Here is a 20,272-nt window from a genome sequence, read left to right on the forward strand (position 1 = left end):
CTGCTGCTCATCAGACTTGTGCTCCAGCCCCTTCCCCAGCTCCGCTGCCCTGCTCTGGGCACGCTCCAGCACCTCAGTGTCTGTCTGGTAGTGAGGGGCCCAAACCTGAACACAACAAATTTTTGTTTTCATTGAATTCAAAGGCTTTTGCTACAGTGGAAGGTCAGGTAAGGAGGCCATGAGAATCTTGTTGGCTTTAAATTTAACGATGTTTTTTCAAATATTTTTTATGTTTTCCAAATGATTTGTCAATTATCAGGTTTTATTGTATTTTTATTTAAAAACCAAACAAACCCAAAATATGTATCTCCTCCCCTCCGCTCTCTGTTGGTTTTATTACTGCTTGGAGCTTTTTTGATGTATTTTGTTCTCTTTAGAAAAGAACAAGAAACCTTCCCTAAGACCTGTTGGCAGTCACAAAGCCTGAATGCAATTTAAACACCGGAAAGGGTTCATTTGTGTATGGACAGACAAGGTATGGCTGTACAGAGCCTGTGTGACATCAGAGGAGTTGAGCCATAGCATTGCCACTCTCGAGGTCCCAACCCAACTCAGTAAGCTTGTTTGTTATCTAAGTGGCAACACTGTGTAAGCAAGCTCACTACATTATAGACTATAAAGAATTTTTTTGCTGCTTCATTGTTTGAGGTACACCCCAAGAACAAGGAAGCAAAAAAACTTAAAGAAAAAGCTCATGAAAACATTCTAGTGTATTAATTTAATCATCAGGGGTTTTTTTTGGTGGGTTTTTTTCTTTTCTTTTCTTTCTCTTTTCTTATGGCTGTTAATAGTTGATTTTTGTACAAGTTAAAAAAAAAAAGACAAAGACATTAATACAGGAATGTGACAAATATAGCATAATTTTTTCATACATCTCTTTAGAAAAAAAAGCACCACTTACACTGTGGGTTGCATAGCCAATTTCTTTTCATTGCAGCAATGTCTGTTGTCTGCTGATGCATCTAATGGATGTTTTATTCTGCTCAGTTAGATAATCATAGAGCTTCCCTATCATAACACCATAACTTCCATAACAAGTTAGTTGGTGGTCTTAGATTTGCTGAATTCTTAGTCACTGTATTTTTAACAGGTGTTTTAATAAAAGTTAAAGAAAATTTCATAATTAAATATTACCAAGGCAGTAAAAGAGGAAAAAAGAAAACACCAAGATGCAGAAGCTATGAGCAAATCAAGGGCATTTTTCCATTAATTCTTTGACTGGTTGAGAACCTTTTGAGGAAGATAGGTAAAATTTCTATTGCTGAAAAAACTTCAGGGATGGATTTTTTTTTTTTTTTTTTTTTTTTTTTTTTGTGACATACCTGCACCATGTCCTGCAAAGTGCGGAGCACTTGCTCCTGATCTGGCTAATCAGTCGAGCTGTCACTCAGCTCTGCACAGAAACTACTGAAGCATCTTGCAAACCTAATCTTGAGGGAAGGGCATGGCGAAAGAAAAGGAAAAATAAAGGAAAAAAATGAACAGGAAAACCAGAATATCTTTTATCCTTTCATTTCTTTAATCCACCATTCACATTTGAACTCTGTTTAGTAAAAGAGTTGCATTTATTAGCATATTTGTGTCTTTGTATCTCTCACGTTAATTTCCACCAAATTTTCATGGTGGCTTTACATTTGTGGTTCCCAGGAACGTTAATGAGGCACACATGCCCATATCCCTGCAAACTCTGAAAATGGGGAGAAACATGATGTCATAGCCTCAGTGCACAGCTTTTAACTTACCTAGTTAATTAACTCTGGTCAGACTATGCTAGATTTTCTTTAATTTCCGTTTAAATGTAGTCTTTTATGTACTTTTCAGAATTGTTAGATTCAAAACAATTTTGCTGTTACAATATAATGACATTGGGTATTCTTTGTTTTGTGGGTTATGTTCTTCAACCTGATTACCTTGTCCTTCTGTGCAAGTTATTTCTTTGCGCCTATGTTTCTCTGCAACTACGTAAGTTAAAAGGGCACACATGATAACATACCCAGGTTTGTGGGGTTTTTTTGGTTGGTTGGTTGGTTGTTTTTAAAGCAGAATTGCAGAGAGGTAAAGTTTCACTTCAGTGGAAAAACTGGAATAAGTTACTGCTACTCAGCAAGCATTCTATTTCTGGATCTGTATTTATGTGAACAGCAGTACGTGGAGATCTCTCAGAAGACATTAGCAGGACTTTAGACAACAAGGGCATATTAGGTTTAGGAAATGAATATGAGGTCTGAGAGATTCCTGACAGGCAGCAACAAACATTCAGTGGATGATGGTGTGCAGCCGTGGGACAGCCCTATTTAGATATGTCATTCACACTATGGCTGAGGCACCATTAAAAGTCCTGAGTTTACTCTAGCTAGACCATACAACATAATTCCTTGGTTGAAACATGAATAATCTTTAGATGCTGTTGCAGTTTAAAAATCAAGCTAAAATAAACATCTTTTTTAGCTAGACATTTATCATTGCATAGTAGTTAGACAAATAAAATACTACAGTCTAAGCACCTTATAAAACAATATATATTAGGTGCCAGAGAAGGCGTAACAGATGTCATCTCTCACTATAAAAGTAATTTACAGTTTCAAACATAGCCATGACTTGAACGTACACAAATTGTTGGAAAAGGGGATCAGAAGTTATAAAGTCTCCATTTGTTACTGAATTTCTTATGTATGATATTTCACACGGGAATCCTCATTTGGGAGTTATTTTATAATGGTCTGCTTTCCGTTTCTCTAAACTTTTCAGATGCATTGGCTAAAAAGTGCCTGTGGCTGATATTGTGATCTGCCAGACAAGTATCTCGTAAGAAAACAATGTCCCCCAAATAATTTTCAAAATTTTATTTTTATACTGTGGAAGAGTAAACACATTTTGTATTTCTGGTGTCTCCCATGCCAAATTCTCATACCTTTTTAGTGGGTTAATACAGAAGAGGGTTGACAAATCTTGCTATAATCACTACGCTATGTTGTTTTCATCCTCCTTGTCTGCTGCTCATTTTTGTTGTGAAAAACCCTAATATATCAGTGACAGGAGGTCTGGATTTGTGGCCGACTGTTATAATTACTCCCACTGAGGCACTGTCAATAGGATTAAAATAAAGATTCAGGACCTGTCCATCACAGATGAGGTCAGCAACACTAGCAGTGGGAGTACTGTTTCTGCAAGCTGTGCTTTCAGTCCTGAGTTATGGAACCATAGACATTAATATGAAGCAAATATTTGAAAGCTCCAGTGGAGAAAGACCAGCCTTTTTTCTGCATTAGCTAAAATATCCATCTGTAATAAATAATCTAACAGCATCCATCTATGTCCTGATCGTACATATATGTATGTTAATTTTCAAATGTATCAGAGCCACATAGTTTCAATTACAAAACAATCCATTTTGCATTTTCTAATTAATAAAGTCTTTGCAGCTGCATAACTTCATCCAGGAAGCATCTGCACAAACTGCTTGTGTATACAAAATTTCTATGAAAAGAGGGTTAGCTGAATTATCTTTAATGTTTGCAGGCATGGGGAGGGTAGAAAGGTAGGGAGTTGATTAAGATAACACAAAGCAAATCACAAGAATGGCAGCTTATGTCCACACAGATATAAAACAAAGTCTAGCCACTGCTTGGAGCAAAAAAACACAATGTGTGGGCTTGCTTTAACGTATAGTCAACTTACTTTATTCAAGTGAAGAGAAGAGAGGAACTGAGGGGAAAACCTGAGCTCTCCCGAGGTGGGCAGTCATTCTGCTGTGCTTCTCAGTGGGACCACAAACCCCTAAGTAATACTGTTGTTGTTGAAACTCTGATTACGCCTTTGCCATGTGTTGATGCTGATTTTCAAAAAGTATCAATTTTTAAATGTTAGTTTCATCTTCTTTAGTGTGCATGAAACTATGGCGTGTATGCCACCAAAACTTACTTGTGACAGCAAAGTCAGGGAATGGAGAGCAAACGAGAATAAACACAAGCTGTCTTGCTCTGCTAGCACAGTGTTTCATCTTTTTCTCAGACCAACCTACTTTTTATAATGGGATCAAACAGTAATTAGTACAGTCACCTCTTTGCAACTCATTATGTTTCATTATTTTCATAAGAAATAAAAAAAAATAAATATCAAAAGTCATGTTCAATCAAGTGTCTAACATGCTGAAAGAATTGTGTGCCCTTTAAGTCTTAAGCTGATATGCCATCTGGAAACCTTGCACTTCTACAAATGGAGATTTCCTTTTTTAATTTGTTTGTATTATTGTAGTAGCAAATAATATTCTTGATTAATGTGTCAGTGCCCTACAACTGTTTACTCTTTCTCCTATGGTTATATAAACATCAGTTGTTACACATGTCACTCATAGCCTTCATTATATTTCCATCATCCCTCCAGTTTAAGTTCCCTAGCCTTTCTAGAAGTAAAAATGAATCTCAATAGTGTTTATAGTGAAAAGGTTATATAAAAATGAATGGTACACATCCTTTTTCTCCTTTTTGCTGTCCCACAAGTGGGACTCCAGACTGCTGTTTGCTGCTCTCTACATCTGCCTTTGTTCCCCCTACCAGAGGTTCTTGGAATTCTTTTTTATAAGTACAGAAAGAAAAATATACATTATTTGATCTCTACCAGGCCACTAAGGCATGTGATGAGCTCACAGGAGAGAAGTTGCTATTTTTCTCTATAAGCTGCAGTCAGCATCTCTAGTTACAGCAGCTAATGCCTTGTGCCACAGATGTGGCACCATAGTTCTTAGTGTGAGTTCCTCAGTATTTACTTGTGGCTTTGCAATATTCCATTATTTACAGAATTTGATTAGGCACTTAAATGATACCAAATACATTTTGTCTCAAAATGTTTGTGATTGCACTGATGGCGGTGGCATATTCGAGTGAGTGCCATGCACTGATGCTGCAGCCTTGCCCAGCCGTGTACCAGACCCTACTGTCATGGTACGGCCTTGCTGTGGCTGAGTGCTACTGGATGTACAAGAAGAAAGCAACGTAGTCCATGCCAAGAGAGACTGCTAGTGTCATCTTCACCAGGGTCTTTCATCATGTACAGACAGAATAGGTTACTGCTTTATCTAAAGCTTCCAGGCAATGAAGTTTAAATACGAAACATCAATGTCCTGCTCAGGTTTGAACTGCAGCTCCATGGCATAAAGAGGGTCTCTCATCCATGGGCTGTTGACATTGTCTTTGTATTTCACAGTGAAACTCTGCCAACTTCCCACCAAAAGAAACCTCTTTGCTTTGTAGAAGAGCTGGCAAGATTGGCTCTGAGGAGCAGCTGTGGCTATAGCAGGCAAATAAAGAAATCCAAGGTGCTGGGCAGCCCTGGGAGGGTCACTGACGGTTGGTCCCTAACGATGGTGAGACTAAGATACTAAGCAAAGAGTTGTGCTTTGGCTGAAGCACAACTGTCTTCTCTATTTATTATTGATTTTGTATGTGGGGAAAGAATTAGCAACTAATTTTTGCTTTATTTGAAGACTGGTTTAGGTTAGGCTGGTAGGTGTTACTCTGCATCTTTGTGCTGTTAGTGATGTGTAAGACTTTAAAGCAGCTCATTAAGCAAAATGGGAGCTTCATCTGGGAAGAGCTGTTCTATTAAATTAGCAGCTGTGAATGACACACCACAGTAAATGGAAGTAAATTTATTTTGTGCTGGCTTTCTTCCCTTTCCCTGCTCCATCTTTTCCAGTACCTCAGAAGCCCTTCAGCCCTTCAGCAACAAAACTGCTCCTGGGTCTTAACTTGCTTGAGGAAGATCAAATGAATTCACATTTTACTCAGATCAACAATAATGAGGATTATGGCTACAGCATCACAGTGCTGCCTTACCAGTCATATCTTCCTGCATATGTCCCATCATTCCTTGCATTCTGTACCTTGATTTACAATATAGGTTCCCTTTATAGGGGAGAAACGCTGCTGTTGAGTTGTCTCCTGCACTAATGAATTGAAATATTAAAATGGATGTGATCAAATATAATTTAAGTTGACTCAAGCTTTACCATGAGGTACTTTTGTGGAGCAATACCTGTATTTATCACCTTTAGATTTACCTGTACAGAGCTCTCAGTAATGTTTGGGTAATGTGTTGTTTGTTTTTGGTTTGGATTTTTTTTTTTTTTTTTTTTTACATTTAAAGTTGCTTCTGGAAGTAGTGGCAGTGGGGATTTTATGCCACCTGTCCCTGTGATCTTAAAAATATTACCTTCTAAGGAACTAAATTGGATCAAAATAGATGGATTTAAAATAATGTAGAACAAAAAAATACGTTTAAATTACTTGTAATATCAAAAAAATTCACCATGGCAATTTGGCAAGATAGGACAAAAGGGAGGAAAAAAGGAGTACAAAAAGTATTTTTGAATGGTTCTTTCCCATCTGTGATCTGTAATAGCTCACTGGCAAGTTATCACACCTTTGTAAGTGGTCCATGCAGCACACTCTCTTGGTAGAATTTTCAGTTGTAAGTTTCTTGGCAAGGACAATGATATATGTTAAAAACAGATGAAGATTCAGAGCTCCCCAATTTTTGAGCAATAATCCACTGCTGGGCTGAATTTTTTTTTTTTTTTTTGGGGGGGAGATTTAAATTTACAAAGAAAAAGAATTTAGTTGTATTCCTCCAACGAATACTTTTAATTGCGTGTACCCTTGCATACCCTCCTTTCTAAAGAATTGCAATGTTATATAAAATCCTTTTTAAAAGTACTGTTTTAAGACTGTTAAAAGTGTCAATGGTGGAATATCCTGCCCCTTATATTTATGGGGTGTATAAGTTGAAGGGATGGTTATTAAATGTTGCCACAAACCTCTTATTGGACAAAAAGCTGATGGAATGGTAGCGTGGTACGAGTACCTGAACCTGCCACCTGTGGTATGCTGTGCAGGAGAAATGGCTTTCAGTCATGGAAACTAGCCACAGACATTCAGGTCCTCTGAACTCTAATAAAAAATGCACAGTTACCTTAAATAGTAAGTGACTAAGCATATAGACATCTTGATCAAGTCATCAGAAAAAAAAAATGGAAAGGGGTTTTCTGTTTACGTTTTGTTATTTCTGCCTGAAATCTCTATTTTACCCTCTGCGTCTGCTTTGTAATGTTCCCTGCTGAGAGGGACAGACTGGAAACACAGTAGGGATCTTTGCCTTTTAAGTTGCTCTTTGCTTTGCAGAGGGCTACGTGCTGGAAGACCTGGTGTATTTGTCCAGTGTTTTGCTCAGTATGAGAGAAACATGACTATTTAAGAAAGGCAGGAAACTATTACTTGGTAATTTTAACTACATTTCAATTACAAGTATCGAAAGAGCAGACAGAAGTTTAAATATATGTCTTAAGGTACACGCGTACAAATCAGTTCAGCTTTTGTACTCCTTGTCTTTGGCCAGGAAATTCTGAAACAGTCTTGAATGAAAGCGTTAAAGGATAATTCTGAGTTAAATTTGCCATAACTATGAATTCATGAGTCATGTTTATCCAAACTGTCTTTCCAAAATTCTTTCTGTCTTCTTTTGTAAAATGCATATGTAACAGCTACTGTGGTAGAATCAAACTATAGCATGTTTTACAAGCAGGGCTAGATTTTCTTCTCATGCAAACTTGTGCCCCTTTGTCAAAGTCAAAGGATACTTGCTTTGCATGCTAATATTCTTTGCCAGGTAATTTAGCTTCCATCCACTGTGTTTTTTCCACAAACAAACTCTAAATGTTATGGTGATTTCTGTCATTTAGGCGTTTTTTGTTTTTTTTTTAATGTAAAGTTTGTATATTGGTAGGGAGTAACAGAGGGCCAGAATTTCCTATAATTTTATACTGGTATATGATACACAGTTGATTTACATAATTCATCAACTTTAATCTACTTTTGTCTTTAAGTATTGCCACTATTTTTTTTCTCTCATCGAGAAGTGTCATGTTGCTGGAGCTACACTGTGCATCCAGTCCAAAGGCTATTAAAATCAAAGACACTCCTCACTGACTTCAGTGAAATTTGGATAAAGCTCATTGTTTTCATGCTTTTGTCATCACTGCAGTACCAGTTCCAAATATCAGTGTCTTTGGATACTTTGCATTTCTGTTCTGAGAAAATATCCAAGCAAATATGAATATAACCAAAGTAAATCCTCACTCTCCGAATTCAGAATGACTATTTAACTAGCTGTAATATTTTGATACCAAATACAAAGTTTCACCCACTGTCCCTTTTCTTTGCATACAGGTGGCGGCTTAAGGTTGGACGGTCTGTTAGGGTTGGAAAAAAACTGAAATAAAATAGTGTGGTTGAAAAAGCCTCTGCTTGATTAGAAGGTTCTGGAGGACTTTTGTGTTCTGTTTTTCATGCTAACAGTGTAAGTTTGCCCATAACCTCAATGCTGAAATGGAGTCCTGAGTCTGTTTCCAGTTTTAGCACAGTCTGATCCCCACTTCCCTCTTCCTCATCCCCTTCCAGCTCTCATAGTTTATCCGTTCTTAAGCTAGCTGTCTAGGTCGCAGTCCTCTGCTTGGAACGGTCATTATAGGTGTGTTTTGTGGGTGTTTCTGCTTTGGGAGCTGTGACAGTAGCTGAAAGAAGTATTTCTAAACATCAGGTTTTTTTACTTCCATGGGTTCGCAGCAGGCAAGCTGATCTTACGCGCCTATTTCCAATTATCTACCTTTTAACTCCCCCTTGAAAATTTTAGTAAATTCGTTTGAGCCTAGTTGTTTCTGTGAAACTGGAAAAACCATTTGTGCAGCTTATGCTCTCTGCCCTCCTCCTTTTCCTCCTGGTTCCTACCAGCACCATCCATCCAGCAAGTGTTCATGCCTCATTCTTTCCTTGGGATTAGGGTTCACTGGTGGGTTACAGCTTCTTTGGGTTTCTCAGATCAGGGAAGAGTAACGTTTGCTCCATTAATTCCAAATCGACTAGTTTAGATACCAGAAACACTTCAGTGGCCTTAGAGCAGAGCTTCTCCAGACTGTTTTTCCCTTGTTTAGGCCTATCGCAGGCATCCAGCTGTTTCACACCATTATTGTACTCTTCTTTGGCGAAAAACAGATGCTTGTTATATTTCTATGGCTTTCTGTGTTAAAATATTGTGCTGCCAACTGCCGAGGTATTTGTAGTGCATGCTTGAACTCATAAAAATGCTACAAAATCATTAACAGCATCAACTGAAGAAAAAGAAATTGTAAGTATAATATCTTGCTTGCGCCAACATGACAGAATGGGTAGTTTAGACATTTACAGGAATGTGTACCCCATGTGACAGACAAAAATGAATGATCGGAGTAGTAGTCCATGCAAATCTAAACCGTAATTTGTTTTGTTCTGCCTTAGCTTGTGGCCGTGGGTTCTACAAATCCTCCTCACAAGATCTGCAGTGCTCCCGCTGCCCTACTCACAGCTTTTCTGACAAGGAAGGATCTTCAAGATGCGAATGTGAAGATAGCTATTATAGAGCACCTTCTGATCCACCATATGTCGCATGCACAAGTGAGTCAGTCATGAATTTAATAGTAAAGGACATTGCTTAACCAACCAGGTGCAGCCACTTGTAGCTAGTAGTTTCGGTTGGCTTTGCCTATATTTGAAAAGTACATTTACAACAGTAAGTGAATTTGAAAGGCGGGGGGTGGGGTGTGTCGGGGGTAGGAATTTGACGGTGAATATAGAATCAGCATAAATATAGTTTCATGTTTGCTCGATATAACGCTGGACAACTTTGCATGTTGGGTAAGTGTTGTAACTCATTGTAATTAGAAAGGCATAATTTTCCCATGGCTGTAAAATTGTTGTAGACAATGTGCTTTACGTGATATAGTACCAGAATGAGTAACATGAAAAATGAAAAGTAACCTGTGCAGATATGAGCTTTGATTGAACTGTAGTCAGATCTGGCTTAACCTTCTAATTACAAATAGAATAGCCTACACAGATTGGTGGTGCAAACAGTAGAAGCCTCCTAAATCCAAAGCAGCACCAAATATCTCTGTAAATCATATCAGAGCTGGTAACAAAGGACTAGGTGCAGTTGGTGCAGTACGTTTAGAAGAGACGAACAAATCCCATACTTGGGAAAACTATAAAAGACAACCTTTAAGGTACATTAACCAATCCTTTTAATTGCACAAAAGAGATATGGCTAAAGTCAGTTGCCATAAATATACAGACAATTGTTATTCTGACGCTTTAATGGAAAATAAATAAAACTCTTACCAAGCGAATTCAAGGAAGCTTTTATGCAGCTTGTTTTAAAAATAATGAAATGTTTATGTGCAGAGAAATGCTTCAAATGTTTTCTGTCTCAGTAATTAAAATGCTAGCTCCATGTCCCACTGTGGTTCTGTGCAATTACCCTGGACTTTTTTGTGTGTTACACAGGACCTCCATCCGCACCACAGAACCTCATTTTCAATATCAACCAAACTACCGTGAGTTTGGAGTGGAGTCCTCCTGCTGACAATGGGGGAAGAAATGATGTCACCTACCGAATTTTGTGCAAGAGGTGCAGCTGGGAGCAGGGTGAATGTGTTCCCTGTGGGAGTAACATTGGATATATGCCCCAGCAGACTGGATTAGTAGATAACTATGTCACTGTCATGGACCTGCTAGCTCATGCTAACTATACATTTGAAGTTGAAGCTGTGAATGGAGTTTCCGACTTGAGTCGTTCCCAGAGGCTTTTTGCAGCTGTCAGTATTACCACCGGTCAAGCAGGTAAGTTTTCATCACTTACGATTCTCAACACTATGAGACAGAGAGAAATTGGGAACATGCAAACTACAGATGCAGTAAATCAGGAGCATGTTTGGTGTGTTCTGGCTCATTAATCTTTTCACCTTGCCAACTAGTTAATTTGAGCTTATACCATTTCATGGTAACCTGTCCTGTTTTTTGGCCTCGGGATTGCTTTCAGAAAGCATTCGTGAAGGACTTAAAGAAGACATATGGCTTTATTATTAAATAGATTTTAACTCTGCAGCTGTTTTTCTTCTTACGTCATTGTAGCTTGTTTCTTAGTATTTGAAGATAAAAAAAGTAGATGTGACAGTGCCACGCAGGATTCCTTTCTGAATTTTTTTAACCTGTATGGGAATCCTAGGTCACTGGAAGATGATTTGGATATCTGATGGTGTTTTCAGTGTTAATGTTTTCCCTCAGGATAATGTTTCTAATTTATCTTATGTTTCCAGATATGCGATTATGAGATTCAGTGAGAATGTGATGATTATTCTTTGTTTCTTCTGCTTATCATAATCTGACAGGTGAAATGTCAGGGAAAATAAAATCAAACTAGCATATGACCCCAGGGGGAAAAAGGGCTTTAGTTGTCTGCATGCTGAGTGAGAAAAAGAGAATTCTCTGATTTAGGTTTCTGAAATGACGAGTGGCTTGTTAGTAAAAATTATAGGCAGTAGTGCACTGTGGGCTTTAAGAGAGGATAGTAAAACTAACCTTTTACACATTGAACAAAAGATCTTAAACAGAACCTTAATTGCAAGATCTGGCTTCTGAAGAAATGTTTTAAAAGAAAATATGAAGTGAATAACTGATGCTTGCTGTAAGAACAGCTAACCAATGTTTTAAAGGATATTTCATACTTACATCTTGGAAGAAATTTTAATGACTGTGATCAAGCTATTCTTTTTTAGTGCAGTAGAAATGATCCCCTACAGCAATGCTTTGAACTGAGGACAAACTCACTGTACAGGGGCAATGAACAAATAACTGTAGTTATTTTACACTTTAAAGATAGTCATCTAAGGGGAAAAAAAACCAACCCCAAAACCACAAGAAATTTAATTCAAAACCTTCCCTCCCTCCCCCCAAACCTAGGACAGTTTATATAGTTGTTAAAATTAGGCTGGAATACTTACGAGATATTTGGTTTCCCCATAGTGCTTCCCTGGATACCAAATGCACATTGTATATTATTTTGGAACCATCCCTGTGACTGAAAGGATTGGTCCCTGTGCTTGTTCAGGTCTTGGAGTTTATGATGAGATTTTGAGCACAATGAACTTACCCTGAAACTATTTTTGCACCACAGATTGCATTATTTTGGCACCTTGATTTTTCACCTTTAAAATAATTCTCTATAATTTTTCAAATGTGCATGGGTGGACAGTGTTCTGCTCTCTGTAGATTTCTGTACAGAGCTACCACATGAATAAGAGTATTTGGACTTTTTTTCTATTTAGCTAAATCAAATTGGCTTTACTTCATGCGCTTTGATGGTTCGGTGGCACACAGGGTAAAGGAAAAGACAGTGCAAATTGGTGGCTATCACATCTTAAGAAGATGAAAAAGCCTTAGTCCAAATGTGTTACCCCCAAGATAATTCATTACAGTTAATTCTCTTGTGTTCTCATAGTCATAGATTTGTAAGGATTTTTAGGGCAGATGACATAAGATGGTTGTGTCTTGTAAGTAACACAAGCTATAAGATTTTATTAAATGATCCTCACATCAAGCTCAGAGATGTTAGTGAAACTATAGCTTGCATATATATTAGAGACAACAACTAGACTTCACCTAGTGATGTCAAGTGATGGAAAAACCTTCACCCTCCTTGAGAAGTTTTGTAAGAGCATGCAGCAGGGAACAGGACACCTGACCCTGTTCCTTCCCTGCTCTCCAGTTTGCTGTGGGAGCGTGCGCAGGGGAGCATTTCCCAGTGCTACAGAATCTGACACTGTCACTGTTGAGAGAAAGGGTACTCGTACAACTGAAGCTTTGTCTGTTTAGCGCTTTGCTTCAGAGTATCAGGATTTAAAGGCTTCCAGTTAGGCATCTAAAAGGAATGAATATACATAGGAAACGGATGGGAACAGGGCGGGGAAGAGCTTTAAGCTCTCATTGTTCCAGTTTTCTCTCTCTGTAAAATGAAGGTAACCCTTACCTTTCCTTACCAAGCTCTTCAGCCTTTCAAGATTTTTTGATTAAAAGTGCCATATAAATGCAGCACTTTATTTTCACCCAAATTAGAGAATTAATGTTAAAAAAATTACAGTCTTTCAGAACAAATGCATTCACAAAAAGGAAAGACCTCTTTTACATTATTTTTGCAACAGCATGTTTTGGATCCTAATACTGATTTCTTTGGTTTCTCAAGGAGGAAAATATTTTAGGTGGAACAGATTGATGACTATAATTGAACAGAAAGAGACTGGTTGCTCAAAGGAGACTGTTATGCTTCTGTGCTCCTATTTTATTTTACCATGGAGAGAAAGAAAATGTTGGATTTATTTATAGCCAAGTAAACTAGGATTCATGCAGCTCTCATTTGTTACTGTGTGACTGTTCTATACTTTTGGCAAAAATGACTTCTTCTATGCCCATATTGCTTTTTGTGTGTGTAAATGTGTCTAACTAAACCTTCTTCGCATGTTATTATGCTAGCACAATAGGTGGCTATATATAATTACTGGGTTCACCAGTTGCACAGAGGCTTGCAGTGAGATTTTCTCTTTGTAGTTTTGGTTTAATTGAATTGATCCTTTGTGGCCATATTCACAAAATTCAAATCGGTGTGTAATGATAACAGGAAATTATTGATAAAAGAATGGGGTTATGGAATATATTCAGTGTTTCTTCACCCACATATAACAAGCTTCTGATGAGACAAAGGGCATGTAACAGAAAAGAAACAGGTGATTGATAAAAAGCTATTTATATTTGTGGAAGTAACACAATAAAATGACGGCTAGTGGGTAGGTAGCATTTCACATTGCTCACATGTACACATATGACACATTGCTATTCATTCCTTGTTTAAAAAGGCTTTGTGACTAGGTTATCAGTTGTCATAGGGCATATTTTTTATGCTGCAGTCAAGAACCATGAGGCTGTTTGTTTTGCTTTGTTTTGTTTTTTTCGACAAGATTAAGTGCACTAAGTCCCCCAGGAGTAAACCATCTTGTTCCATATCTTGCCTATCCAGCATCATATAAAGAATACAGGATGTCATCCCAATATTGCAAGCTGATCTATGTGAACCCCTGCATCCTTGTAGAATTCAGATTTAAATGTGACTAAGCCCCAGTTACAATAGGTGAATGTACTGAAGAGCTGCAGCTGGCACACAGCTGACAAACACTACCTTTGCAAGCTTTTTAAATGGTTGTTTACCAAAGAAAAAATTACCGCTTTCCTAATAAGATGTTCACCTTTTGGTGGTACTGGTAGTTCCTTTTGATCCATCAAGTTCCTTTCCCAGTTTTAAAATTTTTTTCATACAACATTCAAAAGGCTAATGGAATTGGGTAGGTTTCACAGCAAATGAATATTTGTCAGATTTTGGCATTTATGCCTCTCAAACCTTTAAAAAATGTGTGCTTCAATAGCGTATAATTTTTCTGTTGACACTTCTGCAAAGATAGTGTGTTCTTAAAACTATCTTTCTACGTCCTTTCCTCTGGAATTGATTGGAATGGACATTGGACTGGTCTCTGATAAAGGCTGATATTTACCCAGTCTAGCTTGACTTTGAGAAAACTGAATTGGATGAATCCCAACATTTGTTAGGGTTTGAGAAAATTCAAGTATCTGTCCTGAGCCACTCTGAGTTGTCTTTGCAGTCGTTGGAAAGAAAAAATCATATCCAAGGGGACACTCACTCATCATGTCTTATTACCATAACCAAACATGACAAACAAAAGTTAAAGTGTAATGCCAATACCTGTTCCTAGACGTACTCTCTGTTCTTGTGCAGGGAACACTTGCTAATGCTCACTGCTTCTTCACACCAGGAGAAAGGTTCCCCACAGCAGTCTTAGGTCATGCTGTGCCTTCAGGTGCACTTAACGCTGACAACTTGAAGTGGTTAAAAAACCTTCATTCAGTTCCATAATCAAGCCTTACTCCTGAAAAACAATTTTAGTAACAGTTTGTTTTGTATGTGTTGATTTGCTTTTCCTTGTTTTTAGATCTTAGAGTACAACTTTCAGACCTTTTCCTACAAAACCAGATCCCTAAACTCACAGGTTTTTTTTTTTAAGAAAAGGCGGGGGGGGGGGGGGGGGGGGGGGAACTTGAATTTTCAAAGTTGCATTATGCCAGCATCTTGAAAAGAAAAGAACATTACATGCTATAAAATCATGCCTATTAGCTGCAGTACCATTGATTTACACAGCAAGAAGAAATGATCAAATGCATAAAGATAACAAGCCATCCCTTACGTAAAGCTGTGCGATGGGTCCTGCCTTTCTTAGGTACCTCCGAAGCCTTTCTAAACAGGGGAGACACCTGTGCTCTCCCCCTCTCTACGTTCTTCTTTCGTTGTTGCTGCTCATCATTTTTCTCTTCTTTGCTTCTCTGCGCATTTTCCCCAGCTCTCAATTATCTCTACTCATTTTTTAAAGTCTTCTTTTTCATAGTCTCTGCACTATTGAGCGTCTATTTGTTTCCAGTTCTCTGTCAGTCTCACTTAAGCCTGACTTTTCTTCAGCAATGAGCTGTCCCCCCGCAGAGGCAGCAATCAAGAAGATTTATGCCTGTGGCTTTCCCAGTTGCTTTGACCTTACTGTTCTAGTCCTATTCTCACTTCTCTCCTTTCCTCAGACCATTCTGGTGTCTTCCCATTCTGTTGCCAAGTTGTTTTAATCTACTTTTGTCTGTGCCTTCCATCCAATGTTCACTTCTGGCGGTACACGACAGTTTATTGCAAATAGCTTCAGTGTTCAGCTTAATGTTGCTTCTGTTTTCCTATTCCAACGGACTTCCTTTAGCTTCAAGTTTCATTTGATATTTCCTGCTACTGGCTTTAATTTTTGAGCTGTGCTTCATCCTCTAGTCTTCAACTGTAGATCAGCTTTCCTACATTGATATGGCTACATTGTCTGTATATATATTTAAAATTACTTCTTCTTGTAAAAATAATTCTGATTATAAAAATAATGGTTTTCTTTTTACCAAACCTGTTTCACCTGTTGAGCTGGGAGAATTATTTTATATAAAAAGTCAGTTTTAAAAACTGATATTCCCTAACTGCTTTCATTAAGCTGTGGGGTTGTTTTTGAAAAATCTATGTTATGATGATTGTATTTTGGGTTCCTGTTTTGCTTAGTTTATTTAATGGGAGCTACAAAGATGTTAGTGCTTATTCTTAAGAATATTTTAATAATTTTTAACTTTTTTCTAGATCAGCAGCAGACAGTATAGCTCTGTAAGTGTTCTGTTCTCCATGGACACCAACTGAAAAGGGTAAAACTAGAGCAGAAATTAATTAAATGCGGTAGTCATTCTTCTAGTTTCTTTAGATGTCTCTTCAGTACATTTTAAAAATGGATTGGGTTATTTCTGTGGAGCTAAGACTGACTATTGATCTGCAATCACATTACCCTGAACTAGTATCACAGATATTTTGACAGGAGGCGGTAACTGAATTTATGCCTAAATTAAACTGATGGATAAAAACTTGATAAGAATTCCAGTCTCTGTATAGCAAATAATATCAGATCAGGGAAAGCAATTTGTTCATTTGCTGATCGTATCAGGTCATATTAAATGTAGTGAAATCCACAAGGTTATAGAGATACTGTAGGATTGCTAGGTTGGGGCATTATTGTAAGATTGCTAAATGTTATTTTTTTTTTAGGATTTTCACAAAGAAGGAATCATCTATATAGGATATAATATGGTATAGCATATATGATATTTGACAGTTTTGATAATATCTATACATATACAGAATGAATATATATATACATTCGAAATTACAAGCAATATGTTTTATAAAGAAAACTTACCACAGAATAGCTGATTGATAGTATTTTTTTTTTTCTAATATTTTTCACTGAAAGGTAAGAGAGAAAGCAAGAAAGCAGATGTTAGCTGTGTTGCTTAGGGTCTGATCCTGCACCGCTGAAGTCAATGGAAGTTTTGTCATTGACTTCAATAGGAGCAGGATTTGAACCTTATGCTCTATCAGAACACACAGGAACCAAAGCAATGGGCACTCTGCATCCTGAAAGGAAGCTTTAACTTCATATCTCATTTTGAGCCTGACTGTAGCAGGTTTTTGAACATCAGTTTGTGGCTGAATGTCGATTGAATTTAAATTATTTTTTAGCATACTAAAAATAGATATTTTTTTCCAAATATACCAGAGCTCTTGCCTGTATAGCTTTACCATAAATGCTTTTCAGAAATAGATGTAATAATTTTTGTTAAGAAACTGAGTTAAGTTTTTCTTGTAGAGACTATGTGAATTTTACAATATTTAGAAATATAAGTAGTAGGATGCTACATTCTAGTGTATCTAGACAAAGACAAAATAAAGCTTCAGCTTCACAGAACCAAAGCTCTGAATTAGAAATGCTCAGATTAAGCTTCTACGTCTGTTAAACATTTGGTAGCAACCTGCTAGGAGAAGGATGACAGCCACAGGGCTATTAACTTTCCCGTGCACTGAGCTATTGAAATAGCAGGTTATGTCACCACAGTTAAATGTACGCTACTAAAGCATAATTTCACCAGCTGCACAATAAATAACTATGTACTTGAGGAAGAAAATGAGTGATACAAAGTACGATTTACCCAAAGAAAGGAGAGACTGTTTTGCTAATGCTAACAAAGGATTGGAACCACTTTTTCTTGTAGTGTTACAAACACGAGCTGGACATCTCCTCAGTGTTTATGAATTACATCAATTGTCTTCTTAAAAGTAGTGATGAAAAATAATCCTGATCATGAAAAGAAAATGTGTGTGTTAACATCACATTTTCTATGTCCAATTCCAAAGAGTTTTGTAAAATAAGAGAGCTGTACTTGTGACGCTTGCTGGGTGCGTTTTTAGACCCTCGTAAATATGCTTGCCTTCTTCTTTCATTCATAGTTTGTTTCTCATGGCCGTAAGTCCTTTTGAACAGAGTAGAAACTAAATAGTCTCTTTGAGCTTTGTTATACTCTTCGGGGACACTTACGCTTAGTTCTGTGAAGACGTGGCCAACCTCAAAGGCTTTCAAAATACCTGCAGTACACAGACAAGAAATCACTTGATACATTTATACATGGTGGTACACAGTTTAGTGCAGCTTATTAAGTCACGTGCAAAGAAAGAACAATTCCATAGACCTTTGATTTTGCCACCAGAACTGTATTTCCAGATCTTCCTTTTTCTGCCTCTTGTGAACTGTAGTATGGTAACTGGATGTGGGATCTAGATGAGTGCTGAACACCGTCACTAGGATCTCAGGAACTCAATGCTATTTGCTTGTTGGCCACTTGTATCATTCTCTTACCAAAATAGTGTCACGATGATGATTATGAAATGTAGGCAAGTATTTGTCTGGAAACTTTAGAATTTCCGTAGGAAATTGTTTTAGGTGAAACACTGTCATGGCTATATTGAGACCTAAAAGAGAAATACAGTGGGAAAGTAGCAAAAAGAAAGGCCTATTCTGTTCTGTCATAAAAGTTCTCAATGATAACTTTGTTTGGTTGAGCTTTCTGTTTCTAATTTGTAGCTAATAACACTTAGCTAGCCTCATAAAAGCACAAGGAAGATTTGGTTTTCAGTATTTAAAAAACAGATATGAACTCCTTCAGTGAACAAAACTGTGAAACATCGGTATCGGTAGGACCAAATAATACATGGTGTTTGAATTAATCTAGCCAAAACCCACCATGCTCATGAGTTCTGAGTTCTTACTTCAGTACAGTGTAGTTTATTTTTAAAGTGTTTCATTTCTTTGTTATTTTGCCTAGAAAGAACAAAATTCAAAGAGAAATAGTATGATCATACATGTAGCAAAATAAGACATTAGTTTTCTCCCTGAATTTCCTAATGTTTGCTAGTTTGTTTCAGACCTTTTGAAGAATTCAAGTACCATTGTCATTAAAGCAAACAGAACCCTTTAAGTGCACAGATGCTTTTTCGAGGAGAAATGAGCATCACTACTAAAAGGCATAGTTGCAAATGCATAAGTGCTATCAAATGTGAAATCCTGATTGAGATTGTAAGTAGTAAATTAAAAAATTCTTTAACGGTAACATCTCTATAGGGTGAAGCATTTGATGACAGTACTGCATGGAGTACTGTAATGACTCCTGTGGAAATCTTTAAAAAAGAGAAGATAGCTGATAAAGTGAGAACTAAAGAAGTTTCTCCATTAAGCTTAAATGATAGAATAGCTAAATGTGCAACTTCCAGATGGGAGAGATTGCTCACACTAGTGTCTATTTAATAGCTGGAAGACCTTCATGGTGAGTCTATCACAGCTAGTGTAGTTAGTATGCCAAAAATGCACTTTAGGAAGGGACGAAGAATATCTTGAATCAAGAACTTTCTTAAAGCAAGGTTCAGGTCCACCATTTAGGGGTGAAGCTCAGTCTCATAATTAACTGTCTAGAAAGAGGTGCCATTTGTTCAACATTTTAAGACAGTGTATTTCCAGTTTGCTTTATATATGTATTCTCATTAGAACTAGAGTCAGAGATTCTGCTGTTGCTCATTTGGAACGGATCATATTTTATTCAGTTACTTATTTTTTATTAGTTGCATGTGCCAGCAAGCCTGCTTTTTCAGAAGGAAAAAGAGTTTTGGCTAAACAGGCCATCAGGTGAAAAATCTTTCTCTTCTGGCCCGTGGCTTACTGGCATTTTAGGGAATATTAATGGCCCAGGATTGAATTATTCACTTTTGGCAGGTAAGGGTGAAGACAGCTGAGATGGGTTGGAAAGTCAAGGCAAAATAAAGGTCTGTGAAGAGTTGAGCTTGATCTTTCTGATGCTACTGGGGTAATAAGAAGGGGAGAAATCTTCCCTAACAGGAGTAGCCATTGCTGACTTACCCACTATGACAGCTCCGTGGGTGGCAGCAGATTTTTCACATGCTGGAATAGTCCGGATAATTAATAAGTCTGGACAGTTTTTGCCATGTCTGACATGTTGCTGCCCTATGTATTTTTTCTGCTTTCCATGTGATAGGACCAGCCCTGATTCCATAGGGCATACCCCCTAATTGAAAAGTCATATCTGTTACTGGTGTATGTATGAGTTGTTTTGTGCAGTTTGGCATTTCTGTAGTCTTTCCCCATTATAGTAAAAATATATTCTTGGATCTATTTCTAGAGGAAATTCTTGGGGCAATTTACTGAGGAAGCCATGGCTGAAGGCTGCAAATTGACAACAATAAAAGTGTTATCCCAAGTTCAATAGTTAATGTTAAGATAGGAGATGCTGATTATCGTTTTCTTTGCTTCGTTAGTGATGAATGGAAGCAAATTTGATGCAGACAGCAGTCTGGTGGAATGATGCAGAGCTATCTATGAAAACATCTG

At 37.5% G+C, this 20,272-nt stretch overlaps 1 protein-coding gene across 7 annotated transcripts in view; it reads left to right on the forward strand.

The window, feature by feature from the left end:
- EPHA7 (EPH receptor A7) overlaps positions 1-20,272 on the forward strand; it is a 170,421-nt gene that overhangs the window by 47,521 nt on the left and 102,628 nt on the right. For all 7 annotated transcript variants that reach the window (XM_056343939.1, XM_056343934.1, XM_056343935.1 and 4 more), the window contains exons 4-5: positions 9,327-9,482; positions 10,371-10,706. In XM_056343939.1, the coding sequence (XP_056199914.1) occupies positions 9,327-9,482; positions 10,371-10,706 (492 nt within the window). The remainder of the gene's footprint in view (positions 1-9,326; positions 9,483-10,370; positions 10,707-20,272) is intronic.

The sequence above is a fragment of the Falco biarmicus genome, chromosome 6, assembly GCF_023638135.1.
Source record: "Falco biarmicus isolate bFalBia1 chromosome 6, bFalBia1.pri, whole genome shotgun sequence".
NCBI classification, from domain to species: Eukaryota; Metazoa; Chordata; class Aves; order Falconiformes; family Falconidae; genus Falco; species Falco biarmicus.